This window comes from Pleurodeles waltl, chromosome 4_2, assembly GCF_031143425.1.
Source record: "Pleurodeles waltl isolate 20211129_DDA chromosome 4_2, aPleWal1.hap1.20221129, whole genome shotgun sequence".
Classification (NCBI taxonomy): Eukaryota; Metazoa; Chordata; class Amphibia; order Caudata; family Salamandridae; genus Pleurodeles; species Pleurodeles waltl.
Genome location: NC_090443.1, coordinates 358451880 through 358470308, shown reverse-complemented (window position 1 = coordinate 358470308; position 18429 = coordinate 358451880). Strand labels below are relative to the sequence as shown.

Here is an 18429-nt window from a genome sequence, read left to right as displayed (position 1 = left end):
GCCGGTGGCAATGTTGCAGTGCGTTGGGTGTGACAGCACCGGTAGCGCTTTTCACTGCCTGTAATTCAGGCAGTGAAAAGTACGATGAGGCTGTCCATGGGAGGCCCTGCACTGCCCATGCCAAGTGCATGGGCAGTGCAGGGCTCCCCATGGGGATCCCGGTACCCCCCCGCCACCCTTTGCATGGCAGTGGAACCACCATGCAAAAGCTGGAGGACACAGGGTCATAATCCCCTGGCAGATTAGGACCGCCGGCAGCACCAGGCCGTAGGCTGGCCTAAAAGTGGCAGTCAGACCATGGTACTTTCGAATTTGGAGGTCGAACCACCACTTTGGCCGCGGTCTGACCGCCGCAGAGAGTGTGGCGGTCTTAAGACTGTCACACTAGTAATGAGGGCTTTAGTCTTTCATAAATCACCTAAGGGTGCAAAAAATAACCATGTTGCCACAAATATCTCCTTTCTGGTTATTCTTGTTCATCCAGAAAAACAGAGCAGACAAGGGAAAAGTCACTTTTTTTTTCTTTTTTTTTTAACCTGAAGCTTTAAACATGTATCATGACCGGCCTTTCACCCTGACTGCTGGCCCTGGCAGCAGGCATTGTGTGGTCAGAATTCAACAGAAACAAGTTATTACAGTTGAGCAGCTATTTATATCTTTTTTACAGATGACGAGAGATATCGCACGTTTGTGATAAAGATATGAGAGACAGGACTTTATATAGGATTACAAGCTCCCATGTATTATACCAGCAGTAATGCATGGTCAATTTGAATAGCATTTTTGATGCAGTTGTGGTGAAACTTAGAGGCATGCTTGGCGTTAAGGAAGAAGAGGGTATTTAGGTAACTTAAAACCAGCCATGTATATGATAACATTGACAAATCCAAGCTACACTACATTGGCACACAGAACATATTCTACCATCTTCTCAGAGGCAATAACAACTGCTTAGAACCACTACTTGATTAAGATTTTAAGAGGCTTCAAAACGTAGGAAGCTTACAGAGGTAAGTTTCTTCTCATAATAGTCATCCCCTGCACCTCAGGAGATCGACTGTCAAAAATCTCACAAGTGATTTGTAAACATCTGGGCCAGATTTATCAAGATTTTACACAACACAATGCAAGCAAGACAACTTGCTGCTGTGTGTGAAAGAGACAGTGAAAGAGAAAAGGCAGGAATGTATCGTATTAACCAATATGTGGCTCATTCCTGCTCTCTGCCTGAGCTGGCGCACACTCTGCTGCCTAGCACCAAAGCAGGCACCTTTGCATCAAGTAATGCCTTTCTGCACAAACACAGTTGCCTGTGATGTTTTTCTCTTTCTTTTGCTGCCCACTTAGAAAGAGGAAATAACAATGAGAAATAGAGATATTTCTCCTTGTTGCACCTTCTTCGGGAAGGCATAGCATTTTGACACATTCCCAGGTTTACCAATGTTGGTAAATAATGGAATGCACCAAAATCCATGGGTGGATGCGTGTGAACAGAATGCATTCCCAGGGCAGAGTAATGCAAGACAGCAACTTGCGCCGCCTTGCATTGCTCGACATTTACAAAGCACCACAGGGCTGTGCAAGGTGGCCTTGCTTTGCTTGGAAATTCTCACTCAGGGATAGCGTTGCCCTCACGACACCTTGCATGACGCAAGGGCAACGCAATCCCTTGATGAATCTGGTCCTCGATTGGGGCAACCCAAGAGGCAAACGAAGGAAGGGAATTTACCACTGGATGAGATTTCAAAGTAAAAAGGTACAGGAAAAGAGGGAATAACAGCCATACAATAAAAATGTACAGATTGTAACTCTGCCTTTGACCCTGTACAGCGCTTCACTGTCTTTTGAATTGGTTTCATCTATAGAAATACCAAAAACATAAATGCCTGAAGATAATAGTGTCTTTGACTAACTACATCTTGGAGAGATGTTTTGTATATTCTTCTCAACTTCTTTGTTTAAATTCTATCCTTCCTTCGTTAATGGGCCTAGTTCATGGAAACTTCCTTGAGTTTGAGTTCCGTGTTCGTATATGGCTTATCACCAAATAAAATAAGTGTATTAACATCTTTTAATTGCCCTACTCTGAGCATTTCTTTGAATTCATTGAATGCATAGAAAGTAAACATTCCTCCACAAAAACTTGCATTCTCAGAGCTCGAGGGCATGACTTAATAAGGAGTGAAACAATAGGAAGCTGCTGCATGTGATGATGTGCAGAGGAAATTATAAAGGATCTTCGGATCTAATTATTTAGATTAGATTGTATAACCTTTAAAATTCAGGAAAGGGGCTCCTTAAAGAGCAGATAGCCATAGTTTAATTGGTGAAAAATATTAGTTCGCCCTGTCATTGTTAAGATCGAGCAATCCTGCTAATTTAGTCGCAAATAGATGGCCTTGCGTGACCTGAGCGCAGAGAACTGATTAAGGAAAAAGCTTTGCTCCCCACCATAAACTGTTGACACAAATATTCCTATACATTAGCATATAATATTAACAGTAAGTCATGCAACCAGACCGTCATTGAATCTTTTTCACTCAGCAGACCCATTTTGAAAATACTTGCAGAAAGGTCCATTATTTTACTTATAAATGACAATAAATGACACAGGACCCTAATATATAATAAATGCACCAATTAGTGGATGTAATGCTACTGGAACAGAAAATTGAAACAGTAATTGACTATGGTGATAAACCACACCAGCTACAGCAGTGGCAGAAGTAGATGAATTTATAGAAGATATGAAGGTGGATTTTCGCCACGACAGCGGCCATAACTCTCTGCTCCTTACTTTACATAGTGTCGAATTCAGAAGGTCTCAGAATATTCATTCCACTGTTGTCCCGGAGCCATTCTTGGATAACAGTCATATTCATGTTAGCTGGCCAAAAGTGTTGTCTAACCCATATATGATTAGGAAGATTTATAAATTGTTCATTGATGTAATGGCTAACTACGAGGAATACGAGGTTGTTAACATTCCAATTCTTACTATTCACGAGACAATGATACACAAGTTACAAAATATCTTTTATAAGAAAATTCCTACTAAACAACTTGACCTCAAACATAAAACCAGGGAGTGGTTTAACAAGGATTGCTGTAAGGCTAAACTTGCACTTAAGCTAGCCATTGTGTCCCGCTCACAGGAGGCGATTAGAACAGCCAGACTAGCCTATTATAAAGCTGTAGCACAGGCAAAGAAAAGCTGGGATGATTCAATCTGGCAGAATCTGTTAAATGCTGCTAGATATAATAACGTGTTCTTTTGGAAATTATTGCCTGACAGACATAGAGAGGGTAAGAGCACAATTCGCACTCATATTCAACCTGAGAGTTGGGTTGATCACTTTTCTAATCTTTACGCTCTGCCCTGTAACATTTCCACTCCTGATTCTTCCTCCCAGCAGTTGGCTCGAGTGTGCCCACCATTTGACTATTTAGGAACGGATATGTGTAGTCAAGATGACCACATTGTCTTTACACCGGAGGAAACAATTGCTGCAATTCATTCCCTTAAATCCTCTAAAGCCCCAGGCCCAGATAAGATATCGAGGGATTTATATAAGTCTGAGCCAGTGATTTGGTCCAGTTATATCAATATGATATCTAATGCAACAGCAACTGGGGTCCAATACCCAGTACTTGGAAAGGGGCTGAAATAGTTCCCATTTATAAAAAGGGAGTGGTGAGCTCTCCTGTTAATTATAGACCCATTAGCCTTATTGACAACCTCCGACTTATTTCCGCTAAACAGCTTTTGGATAGGCTTTTAGATTGGGCTGACACCCATTATGTGATGTCTCCACTTCAGGCAGGTTTTCACCCTAAAACGAGTACTGTGGATCAGGTTTTTAGGCTGGCGCTCCTATACTGAAAATATGTAACGCTTTCCAAACTAAATTTATATGTTGCTTTCGTGGACCTCCAGTCTGCGTTTGACATGGTTCCCAGAGAAAAACTATGTATATAAAATAGGTACTCCAACAAATATAATCCATCTTTTACAGTGGTTACATGAGGGCACATATGCCGAGGTGAGGTGGGTAATCAAGGAAAACTAACTGATCACATTGCCATCCAGCGGGGGGTTCGTCAATAATGTGTTTTGGCACCAACTCTATTCACTTTATATATAAACGAGGGGGTACAAGCTGTATCTCTTTGTCAAAATGATGCCCCCTCCCTAAATGCGCAACAAATCCCTATATTGCTCTTTGCGGATGACTCCCTTCTCATCTGAAAGACCCCAATGGGTCTTTAGACTCTCATTGATAAGTTTTTAACTTTTTGTACTGACCATGGGCTGGAATTGAATATTAGTAAAACCAAATTAATGGTGTTTAGCCCAGGACTTGTCAGGAGACGCATTATTACTTCAGCTGGGGTTCCTTTGGAAAATGTAAGTTCTATAGACTATCTGGGTGTGAGGATCTCTAATAAATTACGCTGGGCAGAACAGATCAAAAAGACTGTGTCTCTTTTTCAATATAGATCTGGGGCCATTTTGTGCTTTTATAAGAGTATTGCCACGAAAGCCGTTTCTCCGGCTGTAAAGATTTATTTCGCCAAAGCACAAAATGCTGCTACTTACGGCACTGAGGTGTGGGGCTTTTGTAAAACCACCAAACTGTCCGTGGGTGAAAATAGCTTTGCTAGAGCACTACTTGCATGCCCAGGCAGTACTCCCTTGATCCCCATCTTTTTGGACCTTGGTTTTAACTGTATTTCTGATATGATAGCTTTACGACCGTTACTTTTTTGGGTAAGAAGTTGGATGACTCTTCAGCTCATTACTTACAGGGATTCTCTCTTTGATCTATTAAAAAGACCTAATGCAGCCTCTATTCCATGGTTTAGGCATTATCTAACTGGTTTTGTACCCTGGGACTCGGGAATTACTGGTAGAATCCACAGGATTTAGAGAAGGCGCATAAACTATCTCTGAAAACAGCTTATGGTCTTATGTGAGGAACAACCACCTCCTTGGTACATCACATGGACGACTGACCAATACATTCCTTGATTTTAAGTGGTACCCCCAGTATGAGCCTTATTTAGACCTCATTCCCGACTCTCTAGGAAAGAGTCTGTATGCCCGCTTCCGTTACGGATGTTTACCGTTACTGTCTTTTACTGGCAGCTGGAGGACACCGTTGGTGTCCAACCTATGTCCAGGCTGCAATGTTGCCCCGGAATCAGTTGAACATTTTATGTTCTTCTGTCCAGCGTATGCTTCTCCTCGACATAAGTGGATTTGTCCAGTCTGTCAGAAGTTGGGTTTTAGACAATTTGCAATTGCCTTCAGGATTTTAAAGAGTAATACTTCTGCTATTTTGATTCATGCAGTTAGCAAGTTCCTTGTGGCTGCATGGTATATACGAATTTGCGTCTTAAAAATATTGTAATTTGTAAATATGTATGCTTTGTTAGGGCATGCACTGAGAGATTTTTATTGGTTTTATTGTTAACAATGAATGGTGTTCCTATGTTACTACTTATTTATCTTTTCCTTTTAATTTTATTTGTAATTTGTAATACATGATGTATTGTTTTCTGCTTTGATGGTTTTATGACCGAATAAAGCTTATGTTATATACACAGATGAATTTATATCAAGATGATGATGATTTTAATTCAACTGTGTATTTATTGTGATGTTAGAAGACTGGGCAATATTTCAGAAAAATTAGACAAGCAGCTAGAAAGGATAGATGTGAAAGAGATGTTGGGCGGACTGGAGATTGTGACACGAACAGCAGAATATCAGTTATCAGCTGAGATGTTTAGCAGTGACGAAGACCAGGGGTGGGCACAACTTGCATATGTCAGTATAGCGTAACAATGCAGAATTGGCCCAGAATTCCTGTAGATTATGCTAAATTACATGAGAAGACTAATTCTGCGTTTAGTGTTATTTCTTAGCACAAAAATGCCTCCCCGAGTCCAAAATGGGAGTGAGAATGCATGTTACACTGAGAAATGGCATTAAATGCAAAAGAACACAAATAGTGCGCATAAGCAGCCACTCTTGCTTGCTAAATGTGCTCTTGGGGTAGGATTTTCCCCTAATTACTCCTGGCATTTAGTGGTATTTTCTTAGCACAAAATGCCTCTCTGCATCCAAAATGTGTGCAAGAATGCATTTTGTGCTAAGAAATAGAGCTAAATTTGTTCTTGGAATAAGATTTTGCCCCAGTTTAATTTCAGCATTTAGCACTATTTGCTTAGTGGAAAATTGACCCTTGAGTCCAAAAAGGATGCGAGGATTTAGAGAAATAGCACTACATACAGTAGAACATGGTAGGATTTTTCTGCCCCCAAATTACTCATAATTAAGTGAGCCACTTCAAAGCGTCAAAAGAATAACCCAGAATTACCAAAATTACTCTGACGACTCCGATATAATTGAGATTACGCCTGTGTCTAATGAAGACTACTGCACGTGCACAATCAACCTCCGATTCAAAGTTCAGGAAGTGACCCTCCAACTCAGCAGACTCCCAGCACCTACTGCTTTTAATAATCAAAATCATTTTTCCTGGGGTAACATTTTACCTGTGCTAATAATCTACATCGCCATGCTTAACCATGACATCATATTTTACCTTAAAGGTCCAAAGGATGAAACCACTAATGACTTCTGGAGAATGATCTGGGAACAAAAATCAACAATAATCGTTATGGTCACCCGGTGTGAAGAAGGGAACAGGGTGAGCACAAAATATTTTCCTCTAGCGTAGCCTACTGGCCTGTATTTTACAATAACATGTGGTAAATGGAGAGCACTAGGATTACAAGGTCATGAACACATTATGCCTAATGTCACCCCTTTTACCGTTGTTTTCATTCAGTCTAATTTTCAATGACCTCTGCTTTAGTAGGATGCAATCCCTTTTGAGCAATTTTCTACCTCCTCCTCGTAAGAGTGCCGGAATGTTCCTCACCCTACCTTTTCCCTGTTAGAATAGCCTGCTCGCCTATGCAGTAGGGATAGCAAATTCTGTGATACAAAATTACATCTCATTACAAATTATCCCATATAAAATGGGGATTTACCATGGAATCAGTGTTTCTGCACCAGTTTCAGTAGTTCCCATGCCAGGATGTTTTCTGGGGACATATTCCACTTTGTTATACCTGGTGCAGCAATATTGCATTTGGTAATACCATAGAACTCAGAAACCCATTTGGCTGGCAACTCACATTATGGACTGAATGAGGGTTTAGTCAGACCGGAAAGTTATGTGTGTTCACTCCTGTTCCCTGTTCCCATTACTGTACTGTGTACTCCTTCCACTGTTCTCCCTTATTGTGTCTTGTCATTCTCCTTTGCACAATATGATCTTTTATCGCCATTCTTCTCCTCACTCTAGCCATCCACACAATTGACGTTAACTCCTTTAAGGAGAAAGCAGTCATTTTTCAGAAGAACTGGAGCCATATTACAATCCAGATAAGTCACCTCAGTAGCAGATGTCATAGTTATGCTCAATGTAGCTATCACTTGTCACTTTTCTAGCTCACATCTTTCCTCTATTGAGTATTTGCGGATCCTTTTCAGATCTAACCATGAGACAGCTTTAGCTGTCTTATCAATCCTCACCAGAGAGCACAAATATATTTTCACTTTTTTGGCTTCTGTCCACATCTAGTAGTACATGATTGTCTGCTCAGTGACTGCCCATAGTAAGAAACTTAGCCAGGCTATAGCCAAGCATTTTCAAACTTGCAGACCATTTGCTAATAGATTTGGAGATTATTTCCCTTGGAACATGTCTGATAAGTAGAACTGCCCGAGAACACGTCTGGATGTACCATTAAAAACCATTGCCTCAAGATGAACTGCCAAATAGAATCTTCACTCATAATGGATTTTGAAAATCCAGCAGTGTCAGCTGAGTGGTCACTGAGCACCTCTCTTGCATTACCCAAGCCAAAACATTGTACTGGAAATATATTTTTGATATTACATTTTAACTTGTATCTGAATTTTAGAATTCTGCTCTTGCTGGATGTTGTTTATTTCTGTCAATTGATCAATCAGGTGTTATTTGTATAGCAAGGCTTGTCACTCGAGAGGGTATACAGGTGCTTGCTGCAGGTGTTCATTTGAAAAGCCAGGTTTTCAGGCCCTTTCTTAGGTGGGTCAGCGAGGGTGTGGTGCAGAGGTGGAGGGGAAGGGTGTTTCAGGCTTTGGCAGCGAGGTAGGAGAAGGAGCGTCCTCCTGCGTGCCAACGGTATATGCGTGGTAGCTTTGCAAGGGCGATATGTGCCGAACAGAGGTTCCTGGTTGGTTGGTGGAGGTGAAGGGAGTGGTGAAGGGAGTGGTTCAGGTAGATGGGTCCTTAGTTATAGAGGGCTTTGTAGGCATGGATCTGGAGCTTGAAGTGGCATCTTTTCTGGATTGGGAACCAATGAAGGTCCTTCAGATGCTGGGTGACGTGGGTTCTCTTAGGCAGGTTGAGGATCAGTTCTGGATCGTCTGGAGTCTTTGCTGGTGGTAAGGGCCTGCATCACTGTCTTCCTCGTGCCGATGGGGAACCCCTTAAAGATCTTGCGGAGCATGTGGAAGCAGGCTGCGGAAACGGTGTTGACCTGGTGTTTTATGGAGAGTTCACTGTTGAGGATGATGCTGAGGTTGCGGGCATGATCTTTCAGTGTGGGGGTGGGTCTGAGCTCTCCTGGCCACAAGGAGTCATTCCAGAGGGTTTAGTGTCTGCCAAAGATCAGAACCTCCATTTTGTCCATGTTAAGCTTCAGACAGTTGTCCTTCATCCAGGTGGATACGTTCTTCATACAGTTGTGGAAGTTGGTTTTAATCTTGGTGGCGTCTGTTGAGAGTGAGAGAACGAGCTGCATGTCATCAGTGTAGGAGATGATGCTGTGTGATCTCTCAATGTGAGTGGTGTCATGTAGGCATTGAAGAATGTTGGACTTAGGGAGGAGCCTCAGGGGATGCCACAGATAGTGTCCTTGACCTGTCAGGTGAGGGCGGAGGCAGACGATCTTGGTGCGTACTGTGAGGAAGGATGCCATCCTTCTGAGTGCATCATCTGTGATCCCAATCTGGTGTAGTTGGTTGATCAGTGTGTGGTGGGAGATGGTGTCAAAGGTGGCAGAGAGGTCGAGTAGGATCAGGGGGGCTGCTTTTCCTCTATCAAGTAGGGCGTGGATGTCATCTGTTGGGGCGATCAGAACTTTCTTGTGCTGTGATTGGCTCTAAAGCTTGAATGGGAGGGGTCTAGCAGATTGGTTTTCTCCATGTGTTCGGTGAGTTGGAGGTTGATGGCCTTCTCCAGGACTTTGGCAGGGAATAGAAGCAGAGAGATCAGGCGGTAATTCTGGAGGTCACTGGGGTCTGCTGAGGGCTTCTTGAGGAGGGCTCTGATCTCTGTGTGTTTCCAGGCTTCTGGAAAAGTGGGCATGGTTAACCAGGCATTGAGGATGGTGGTGAGCTGGTTTCTGATCTTGTTTCTTCTGAAGTTGAAGATCCTATGGGGGTAGGGGTTGGTGGGTGCTCCTGAGTGAATGGCACTCATGAGTGTGATTGTGTTCGCTGTGCTAAGTTGTCCTCATGCTGTGAGCGGCTGGTCAGTGTTGGAGATTGATGGGATGCTCGGGAGGTCGGAGGGTTGGGGATCAAAGTTAATATGGATAGTTTCTATCTTGATGTGAAAGTGGTCGGTGAGGGCACTGCAGAGTTCTTGTGAGGGAGGATGGAGTTTTTGTTGGCTGATGGGCAGACAAACTTTCTGATGACGGTGAAGAGTTCCTTGATTTGGTTGTGACTGTTCTTGATCGGATGTGTCAGGACCTCTTTTCTTGCAGCTTTGTTCTGGTGGTAGAAGTCGTTGAGGACTGTTTTGAAGGTGGCTCGGTCGGTGTGGTTCTTGCTGGTGCGTCATCTTCTCTCTAGTTGTTTGCACTTGCGTTTTGATTTACTGGGTTACGGGGTGTACCAGCTGGTGGTTCTTCTGTGGGTCTAGGCTGGTTTGGTCGGTGCGACCAGGTAGGCGGTGCTGATGATCCAGTTGTTAACATTCTGTACTGCCTGGTTCAAGCTGGTGGTGACTTTGGGCTGTGAGGTGCTGAGGGTGTCTGACCATTGCTGCTGAGTGACCTTGGTCATGCCACAGGAGGGGGGTTCTGTGGTGGATGGGGCAGTGTGGGGGGATTCCAGTGAGGGTTAAGTGTGTGTTGTAGTGGGCAGACCAGGTGAGTTACGTGGTGTGGCTATAGCTGATTCTGTTTCTGGACGTGAAGATGGGGTCCAGCGGAAGCCCTGCTTTGAGCGTGGGGCCCGCGACCAGCTGATTGAGGCTGGTGTGTCCAGTCTTTCTAGCAGGTCGGTGGAGTTGGTGTAAGTGGGGTCATCCAGGTGGTAGCTGAGGTCTACCAGGAAGACTTAATGTTCGGACTCAATGGCAAGCAGGGTGATGAATTAAGTGATGGTGTCGCTGAGACCGGTTCTTGGTCCTGGTGGTCTGTATGGGATGGTGCCTTTGATGGTGGTGTTGTCATTAGCATGGAGCTGGAATCTCATGTGTTTCGTGATGGATGTGGTTTTGTCATTAGTGATGGTGCAGGTGATTGATTCCTTGTGTATGATTGAGATGCCGCCTCTGAGCCTGGTGGTGCAGTCGTGATGTTTCATTCTGTAGGGCGTTGCCGTAACAATGTCTGGTGCCGAGATGAGGGTGAGCCAGTTCTCTGTGATGAGGCCACGTCAGGGTGCGAGGGTGGAGATGATATCCCAAACTTAGGTTGCATGTTTGCAGAGTGATCTGTCTTTGAACAGGATGCATTGAAGTTTTTCTAAGGCTGTCTCTGTCCGTGAGGATGGCAAGGCATTAGTGGCATTGATGGCGGTCAGAACTAGGGTGGAGTAGTATCCACAGTGAGTGTAGGTGAATGGTCCTACTGTGTGGCAAAGTGATGCAAGGCAGCAGTTATTGTTGCTTCCAGGGTTGAGAGCATGGAGATCTGCAGAGGAGTATCTGTGGTGGTGAGTAGGGCCAGTGTTCCTTGTGCTGGGCGCCGTCCAGACACAGAAGGTTGCAGACAGGCTTGCCTTGGGCGTGCCAGTGGTGCACCTGCTGCACAGTTGCAAAGTGGCCTCCATAAGTAGTCCTGGAAGGTGAGTAGCGGATGGCAGAGAGGCAGGAGGGCGGTGGAGGGGAGGGGAAAAAACAGCAGGAAAAAATGGACTAAGTTCAGGCATCAACAGAGGGCCGCAAGAAGGCAAAACAGAACGAGGCAACTAAGGGTCCAGAGAAACAAAACTATAATTACACTTTTTAAAAAAACACTTTACAAAATAACAATTACTGCAACAGCAATTACAGCAATTACACAAGGTTGTGAGTCAGTCCAGGTGGACCTTGTGATCCAATCGGCAGCATTCTGTGCTGCAGCTGGGCAGCAGACACGAGTGCGAAGGCAGAGGCAGTGGGGGAGAGCGCTGAGACCAAGGCCAGAGGCTACTCACTGGAGGTCAAGCAGCAGCCTCCATAAGTACTCCTGGAAGGGAGGAGGGGCTGGCCGGGATGAAGGAGGGCAGCAGTGGAGGGAAAAATTGGTGGGAAAAAATGGGCTAAGAAAGTACAGACAACAACAGGGAATCGCAAGGAGGGAAAACAGAATGGGGCAACTAAGGGTCCAGAAAAACAAAACTATAATTACACTTCACAAAAAAACTATTACTGTGACAGCAATTACCACAGTTACACAAGGCGGTGAGTCAGTCCAGGTGGACCGAGGGATTGAACTGGCAGCCTCATGCCCTGCAGCTGGGCAGCAGACATGAGGGGCAATGCAGGGGCTGTGGGGGACAGCAGTGAGATTGGGGTCAGAGGCTATTCTGACCCCATGGTCTCTGGTCCTTCATATACCTATATGAAACCTACTGGCAATAACCAGTAGGTAGTTATGGTTAGGACCTAATTGCCATAGGTTAAGCATTTTTTGTTTTTCTAACTACTTTGGTGCTGTTTGATGAATCTTCATGATATTTTCAGAATTTGTGGCCTGATCACTTCATCTGCTGTCCTGAAAGTTTCAGGGTGATTCAACAAGTGGAGGCCAAGAAGATGGTAGGGTCCATAAATGTTTTTTCTCCATGCATTTTCAAATATAGGGATTTTGAACACAACTACAGTCCGAACTGCTGAACTGAATTACACAAAATTTTGTAGAAAGCCAGCTCTTGGTCCACAAAGAGACCTTTTGATTTGATCTGGTGTGAATCCGTTCAGTAATTTTGGAGATATTAATGAAAAAAATTGTAGATCCTGGGATGCTGATCCTGTGTGTATCTATGCATGGAGGATTTGCAGGTACCCACTGGGGATCCGCGGATCTGTGGGAAAAGCAAGGCCCTGATTGGCTTGCCGCAACCTGAAAGGAAAATTGTGGCTGCCATTCTATTCATCGCTTGGCCCAGGAGAGGGAAAGGTAAAGTGTCAAAACAGATAGGGGGTCAGAATAGAGATATCCTGGCCCCATAGGACGCATAGAGGGGTCACTGTGGAACCCTTCATGGGCAAGAAATTGCCTCCAAATTTGTTTTTGCCTTGAACTGAGGATCCGCGGGTACCCACTGATCCCATGGGCGGACTGGGGGTACCCTCTGGGGACCCGTGGATTCGATGTCCAATGGAAAAAACCTAATCCACTTACACACCATACCCCAGCCACGCACCGGAGAAAAATCATGCGCACTGGTGGTTATATTAATGTACAGGAATAATATATTACTTTACATTTAAAAAAACATAGAAATTCATTAAAAGAACTAAAGGTTGAATGGATGTTATAGTTAGATGCACATTTTACCTGCATAGAACCATACAAATCCATCAGTTATAGTTCTACTTATCTGAAGAAACTATAAATGCTGCCATTAAGTAACTTTAGACCACGAGTTATAGTTTCCTAACATAAGTATAATTATGAGTATAACAATAACTGACAATTTTTATGGTTTTGTGTGGGTAAAACGTGAATCTAACTATAACATCCCTGTAACCTTTGTTTTTTTCAGTATATATATATATCTTAATATATCTATATATATATATATCTATATATATATATATATATATATATATATATATATATATATATATCTATGTACATAGTGCTCCCACTAGGCGGAAGCTTTGAAAATGTTCCCGCCAAGTGGGAACACACCTCTGATTCCCTGCCTGTGCTCCTGCAGGTAGGGAAACTGTGATTTCTCCCCCTGGAAGATCCACCCAGAGGCCAAAATATATATATATATATTTAAATAAAAGTGTTGATCCCACAGGAGTGCTAAAAGACTTGCAGGAATCAGGATTGCCATTGAGAAAACAAAAGTCACCCAGCATTTAAATCATAATATTATTTAGGGGAGGGGCATGCTGCCCCCTCTTCCTGATCCAGAGACAGGGTCCAAGAACCCCATCCACCAGACCCAAATAAATTAGTAGGTGAGGGAGGCACACAGCCCCTGCCCGAGCTTCAACAAATCTTGGAGATGGCCCCTGAAAATGTACTAATAGTTGAGGTGGGTGTGTCATACCCATCCATGAGCCTGTAGCAGCCCCTGGTTCTCCATCCCTTAAGGCCAAGCTCATTAGTTTAAGGCAAGAGGGCACATGGCCCCTCCCCCCGAGCCCAGATGAACCCCATCATCTGGGCCAAAATATTTGTTTGTTTTTTCAATAAAGTCACAATTCTGCAGGAGTACCGCAAGACTTGCAGGACTACTGTGGGATTGCAATCAATTTCTCAGAATAAAAACTATCAGCATTTAAATTTATATAAAATTTAGGGGAGAGCGCATGCAGCTCCCCTCCATAAGCCAGAGATGGGCCCTAGGGACCCCACATCCTGGTACAAGTTAATCAATAAGGGGAGGGGGGCATGTTGACCATTCACCTGAACCTTAAGAGGCCCTGGTATGTGGCCCCTAAAAGGGTATTAAAAGGGGAGGGTTTCACACACCCCTTCCTGAGCCTGAAGCAGCCCAAGGGGCCCATCTCCCAGGGCCAAGCACATTAGTTTAAGAGGACGGGGCACATGACCCTCCTCCCTGAGTCCAAATGGGCCAAGTGATACATCCCCCAGGACCAAACAATAATTAGAGGGGGAGGGTGTGCAGCCCCCTTCCCAGAGCCGTTCAAGGCCTCAGAGACCCCATCTCTGTGACTGGCTCTTTACCTGTGTCTTGGCGATCCCACCCCCAGGACACAGTAGGACCTTGAGCAAGGAAAGAAGTGTGCTCCCATCCAGCGAGAGCTTTGAAAATGTTGCTGCTCATTGGGAACACACTTCTATTTCCCTGCCCATGCTATCACAGGCAGAAAAACTGTGGTTGCTCCCACGTGGTGGGAGTGAGCAGAAATAGCTGATCTTGCCTGCAGGAGCCAGCTGGAACAGCTGGGGCCCTGGGTCTCTCCCCGTGACTCTCAACAATATGTTTTGTGGGTACCCCAGGTGGGAACTGGGGCACCCACTTGGATTGAAGGCTTTTAACGCTCGAGGAGAGAGGTTACATGTCTACCTACCCTATGATTAGTGTTTGACTCGAGGGGTCTCTGAGATCCTTTTGGGTTCAGTGAGGAGTGCCATGCACCCTCCTACAATAAATGGTTTTGAATTCAGAAATGGGGTCCTCAGGCCTCTTAAGGCTCGGGTGAGGGCACTCACTCGCCTCCCCTAATATTACTGGATTACACTAGAGGGTGGGGTGCTGGGGGTCCATTTGGGTTCACAGAAGGGGGGCTTGCACCACCTCCCTAATGCAAATGATTTTTGCCTCAGAGGATGAGGTCTCTGGGGCCTCTAGAGGATCAGGGAGGGGGCCTACATGGCCCCTCCCCTAACTAATATAACTTTTGACCTTGAGGGATGGGGTACCTGGTGTCAACAGTGGCTTGGAGAGGGAGCTGAGTGCCCTTCCCGTTTTTCTTTTTTTTAAAAAGGTCCCTTGGTGATGGGGTATCCAGGGCCAATCGTGGCTTCCAGACAGGGACCGCATGACCCCCTCCCTGATATGGAGCTTGCTGTCTGTAGGGAAGTGGTTAACCCCATCTTGTGTATGAACAAAGGCTGGGAGCTGCGTGAGTTAGCTGCCCATGGGGGGGGGAGGGTGGTCCCAGAACCATGTGCGGCATTGGTCGCATGCAGAAATAAAAGCAGAAATTTGTCAACCAGCCTGGCAATTAGTTACATGCAATTTGTTTTGGTGTTTTGGGAATTTGTACACAAGCAAAATGCTCTCAAACACAGCCAAGAAAGCCATTGATTGAAGTGGGCTCACACAATGTCCCATGTTGTGTGCTGTGGTGTGCGAATAGCTCCCCAACAGACCAGTGGATGAAGAGGTTTGACTGAAAGCACCTGCATGTATTTCAGAACAATGCATGTCACATTGGTCTGTTATGTGCCAATTTTTCACAGCATTTGTGTTTTGGGCTTTCTTTAGTGGAAATATGGCTCTGCAATAACACATGTTGCTTTAAAATATAGCTCTAAGTGGCAGATTTGAATTTTGCTTAGTTTTGCACTACTTACCCAAAATGTCAAGTACTTGTGTATGTTAGACCTGACAGCCTTAGGATGGTCACCCCTAACTTTTTGTAACTTTAGTGTAATCCTGATGACTGGTGAAGTTGGATTTAATACTACTATTTTAGAAATGCCACTTTTAGAAAGTGAGCATTTCTCTGCACTTACATCTTTCTGTGCCTCACAATCCACGCCTGGCTGTTTTTAGTTGACAGCTCCTTGTGCATTCACTCAGACACACCCCAAACACAGGGTACTCAGCCTCACTTGCATACATCTGCATTTTGAATGGGTCTTCCTGGGCTGGGAGGGTGGAGGGCCTGCTCTCACACAAAGGACTGCCACAACCCCTACTGGGACCATGGCAGACAGGATTGAACTGAAAGGGGACCTTGTGCACTTCTAAGCCACTCTTTGAAGTCTCCCCAACTTCAAAGGCACATTTGGGTATAAAAACAGGGCCTCTGCCCTACCACCTCAGACACTTCCTGGAGCAGAAACCTGAACCAGAACCTGCACCGTGACAAGAAGAACTGCCTGGCTGCCCAAAGGACTCACCTGACTGCTTTCTGAAGAGGACTGCTGCCTTGCTGTTGCCCTGCTGTCTTGCTGCTCTCTTGCTTTGCTGCAGAAGTGTTCTCCAATGGCTTGGATAGAGCTTGCCTCCTGTTCCCTGAAGTCTCAGGACCAAAAAGACTTCTCTCCTGCAGCTGAAATCCCTGTGCGGTGAATAGTCCGAAACTACGCAGCCCGACTCAGCGACAGAAGATCGACTCAGCGCCAGCGACACAACCAGAACTTCGACGCACGGCCCTACTGGATTGACGCAAGCCGACTCAGAACGCCGCCACCCGACTTCCTAAGAGGAATCGACGCAGCACCTGCTGTGCGGAAGGAAATTCCACGCATCGCCTACCGTAATCGATGCAGCCCCTGTGACTTCACTCCACCAGCTCAGGATTCCACGCATCGTCCCCAGGGTGTCTGAAAACCTTGCAACCTGAAGAGGATCCAAGTCCACACGCTAGAAATCGACACAACATCTTCGCCGCGTGGAAAATACTGACACAAGTCCTTGTGCGAAGGGGCGAAACAGATGCACACTCACCGTTTTCCACGCATCTCTGCGGTACCTTGCGATGATTTTTCAACGCAAACCAAGTACTTTGTCCTGCAAGAGACACTTGTTGTTTCTAGGAGAACTTAAGGCACTTTTTATTGCTTTTATAGTAATATTTCAACTCTAGGACACTTGATATCACTTTCAGTGATATCCCTACATTTGCTTATTTCATCTTTAATCGTTTTGACCTGCATTTATCCAGATAAATATTATATATTTTTCGAAACACTGTGTGGTGTATTTTTGTGGTGGTATATTGTGGTATTGTATGATTTATTGCACAAATACTTTGCACATTGCCTTCTAAGTTAAGCCTGACTGCCCAGTGCCAAGCTACCAGAGGGTGGGCACAGGATAATTTGGATTGTGTGTGACTTACCCTGACTAGAGTGAGGGTCCTTGCTTGGACAGTGGGTAACCTGACTGCCAAACAAAGACCCCATTTCTAACAGTGTAAAACCAAATTATGCTAATTTTACACACCCTTAGGGGCATATTTATCAGAGTTTCACTCATCTCAGCTCAGAAAGACAACTTGCTTCGCTGTGTGAAAGGGAGAGTTCAGGTATGCACCATATTTACAAATAAATGGCGCATTGTTGCTCTCGCCAGCTTTGGCACTCAATCAGCTGCCTAGTGCCAAGATAGACACCCTTGTGCCATGGTGCAAGGGTGTCTGCATTGAAGGCAGTATTTTTTTGTGCAGGAATTAACACCTTCCTGCACAAAAACAATCCCCTAATGCTTTTTGCCCTTTCTAAGTGTGCTGCAGAACCAGCACACTTATAAAGCGGAAACAATGAGGAGAAATAAATATATTTATCCTTGTGTGCCTCCCCTGGGAGGAAATAGCATGTTGGTGCATTCCAAGGTTTACTCAGGTTGGTAGGTCTGGAAATATGCCAAAATCCATAGGTGGGATGTGTGGGAACAGAAACACCCCACCCATGGAAAGAATCTCAGGCAGAGAAACTCAAAGGCAGCAACTTGCAGTGCCTTGCGAACTCTAGATTTACCAAGCAATACAGAGCCAAGCAAGGTGCCCTTGAATTGCTTGGTAAATCTGATTTAGGGATTGTGTTGCCCTTGTGACACCAACGGGCTTATTTACAAGTCATGTGCGCCTCTAGTGCATCACTTTTTTAGATGCACCGGCAGCGCATAGTGTAGGCCCATATCTACAAGGCCACGCAAAGCCACTTTGTGTGGCTTTTCATGGCCTTGTACATAAGGTGTAAGGAAACTCAGCACAAGTCACTATATTGCCTTAGACTTCATCAGCAAGGCGTTCCATGGGCGTTGAGGTGTGTTTTCCATGCAATACCCATGGGTTTCTACGCATTCCCAGATTCACAAGAAACCTGGGACTGCTTCAAAATCTTACACCTCCCCAGGGAAGGCACAATGAGGAGAAATTTATTTATTTCTCCTCATTATGTCCTCTTTTTACATGTGCTGAATTCTGCAGCACACACAGAAAGAGATAAAAGCCTCCATGGTTAGTTTTTGCGCAGGAAGGTGTCCCTTCCTGCACAGAAACTATCCTAATCCTATCTGTGACGCACACATCCTTGCACCATGGTACAAGGGTGCCTGCGCCAGTGCTAGAGAGCCCATTTTGCACCAGCTCAGGGGGAAGAGGACAGAAATGAGCAGTATCTTGTAGAGACAGTACATTTCTGCCCTTTCCCTGTGGCGAAGGGCAGCACAGAAAGGTTACTTGCTGAAAAGCCCTGCGCTAC

General features: G+C 44.9%; 1 protein-coding gene across 4 annotated transcripts in view; it reads left to right on the top strand.

The window, feature by feature from the left end:
* The window catches only part of PTPRC (protein tyrosine phosphatase receptor type C), a 536505-nt gene that overhangs the window by 434382 nt on the left and 83694 nt on the right, over nucleotides 1-18429 (top strand). For all 4 annotated transcript variants that reach the window (XM_069231438.1, XM_069231436.1, XM_069231437.1 and 1 more), the window contains one exon: nucleotides 6622-6719. In XM_069231438.1, coding sequence (XP_069087539.1) covers nucleotides 6622-6719 — 98 coding nt within the window. The remainder of the gene's footprint in view (nucleotides 1-6621; nucleotides 6720-18429) is intronic.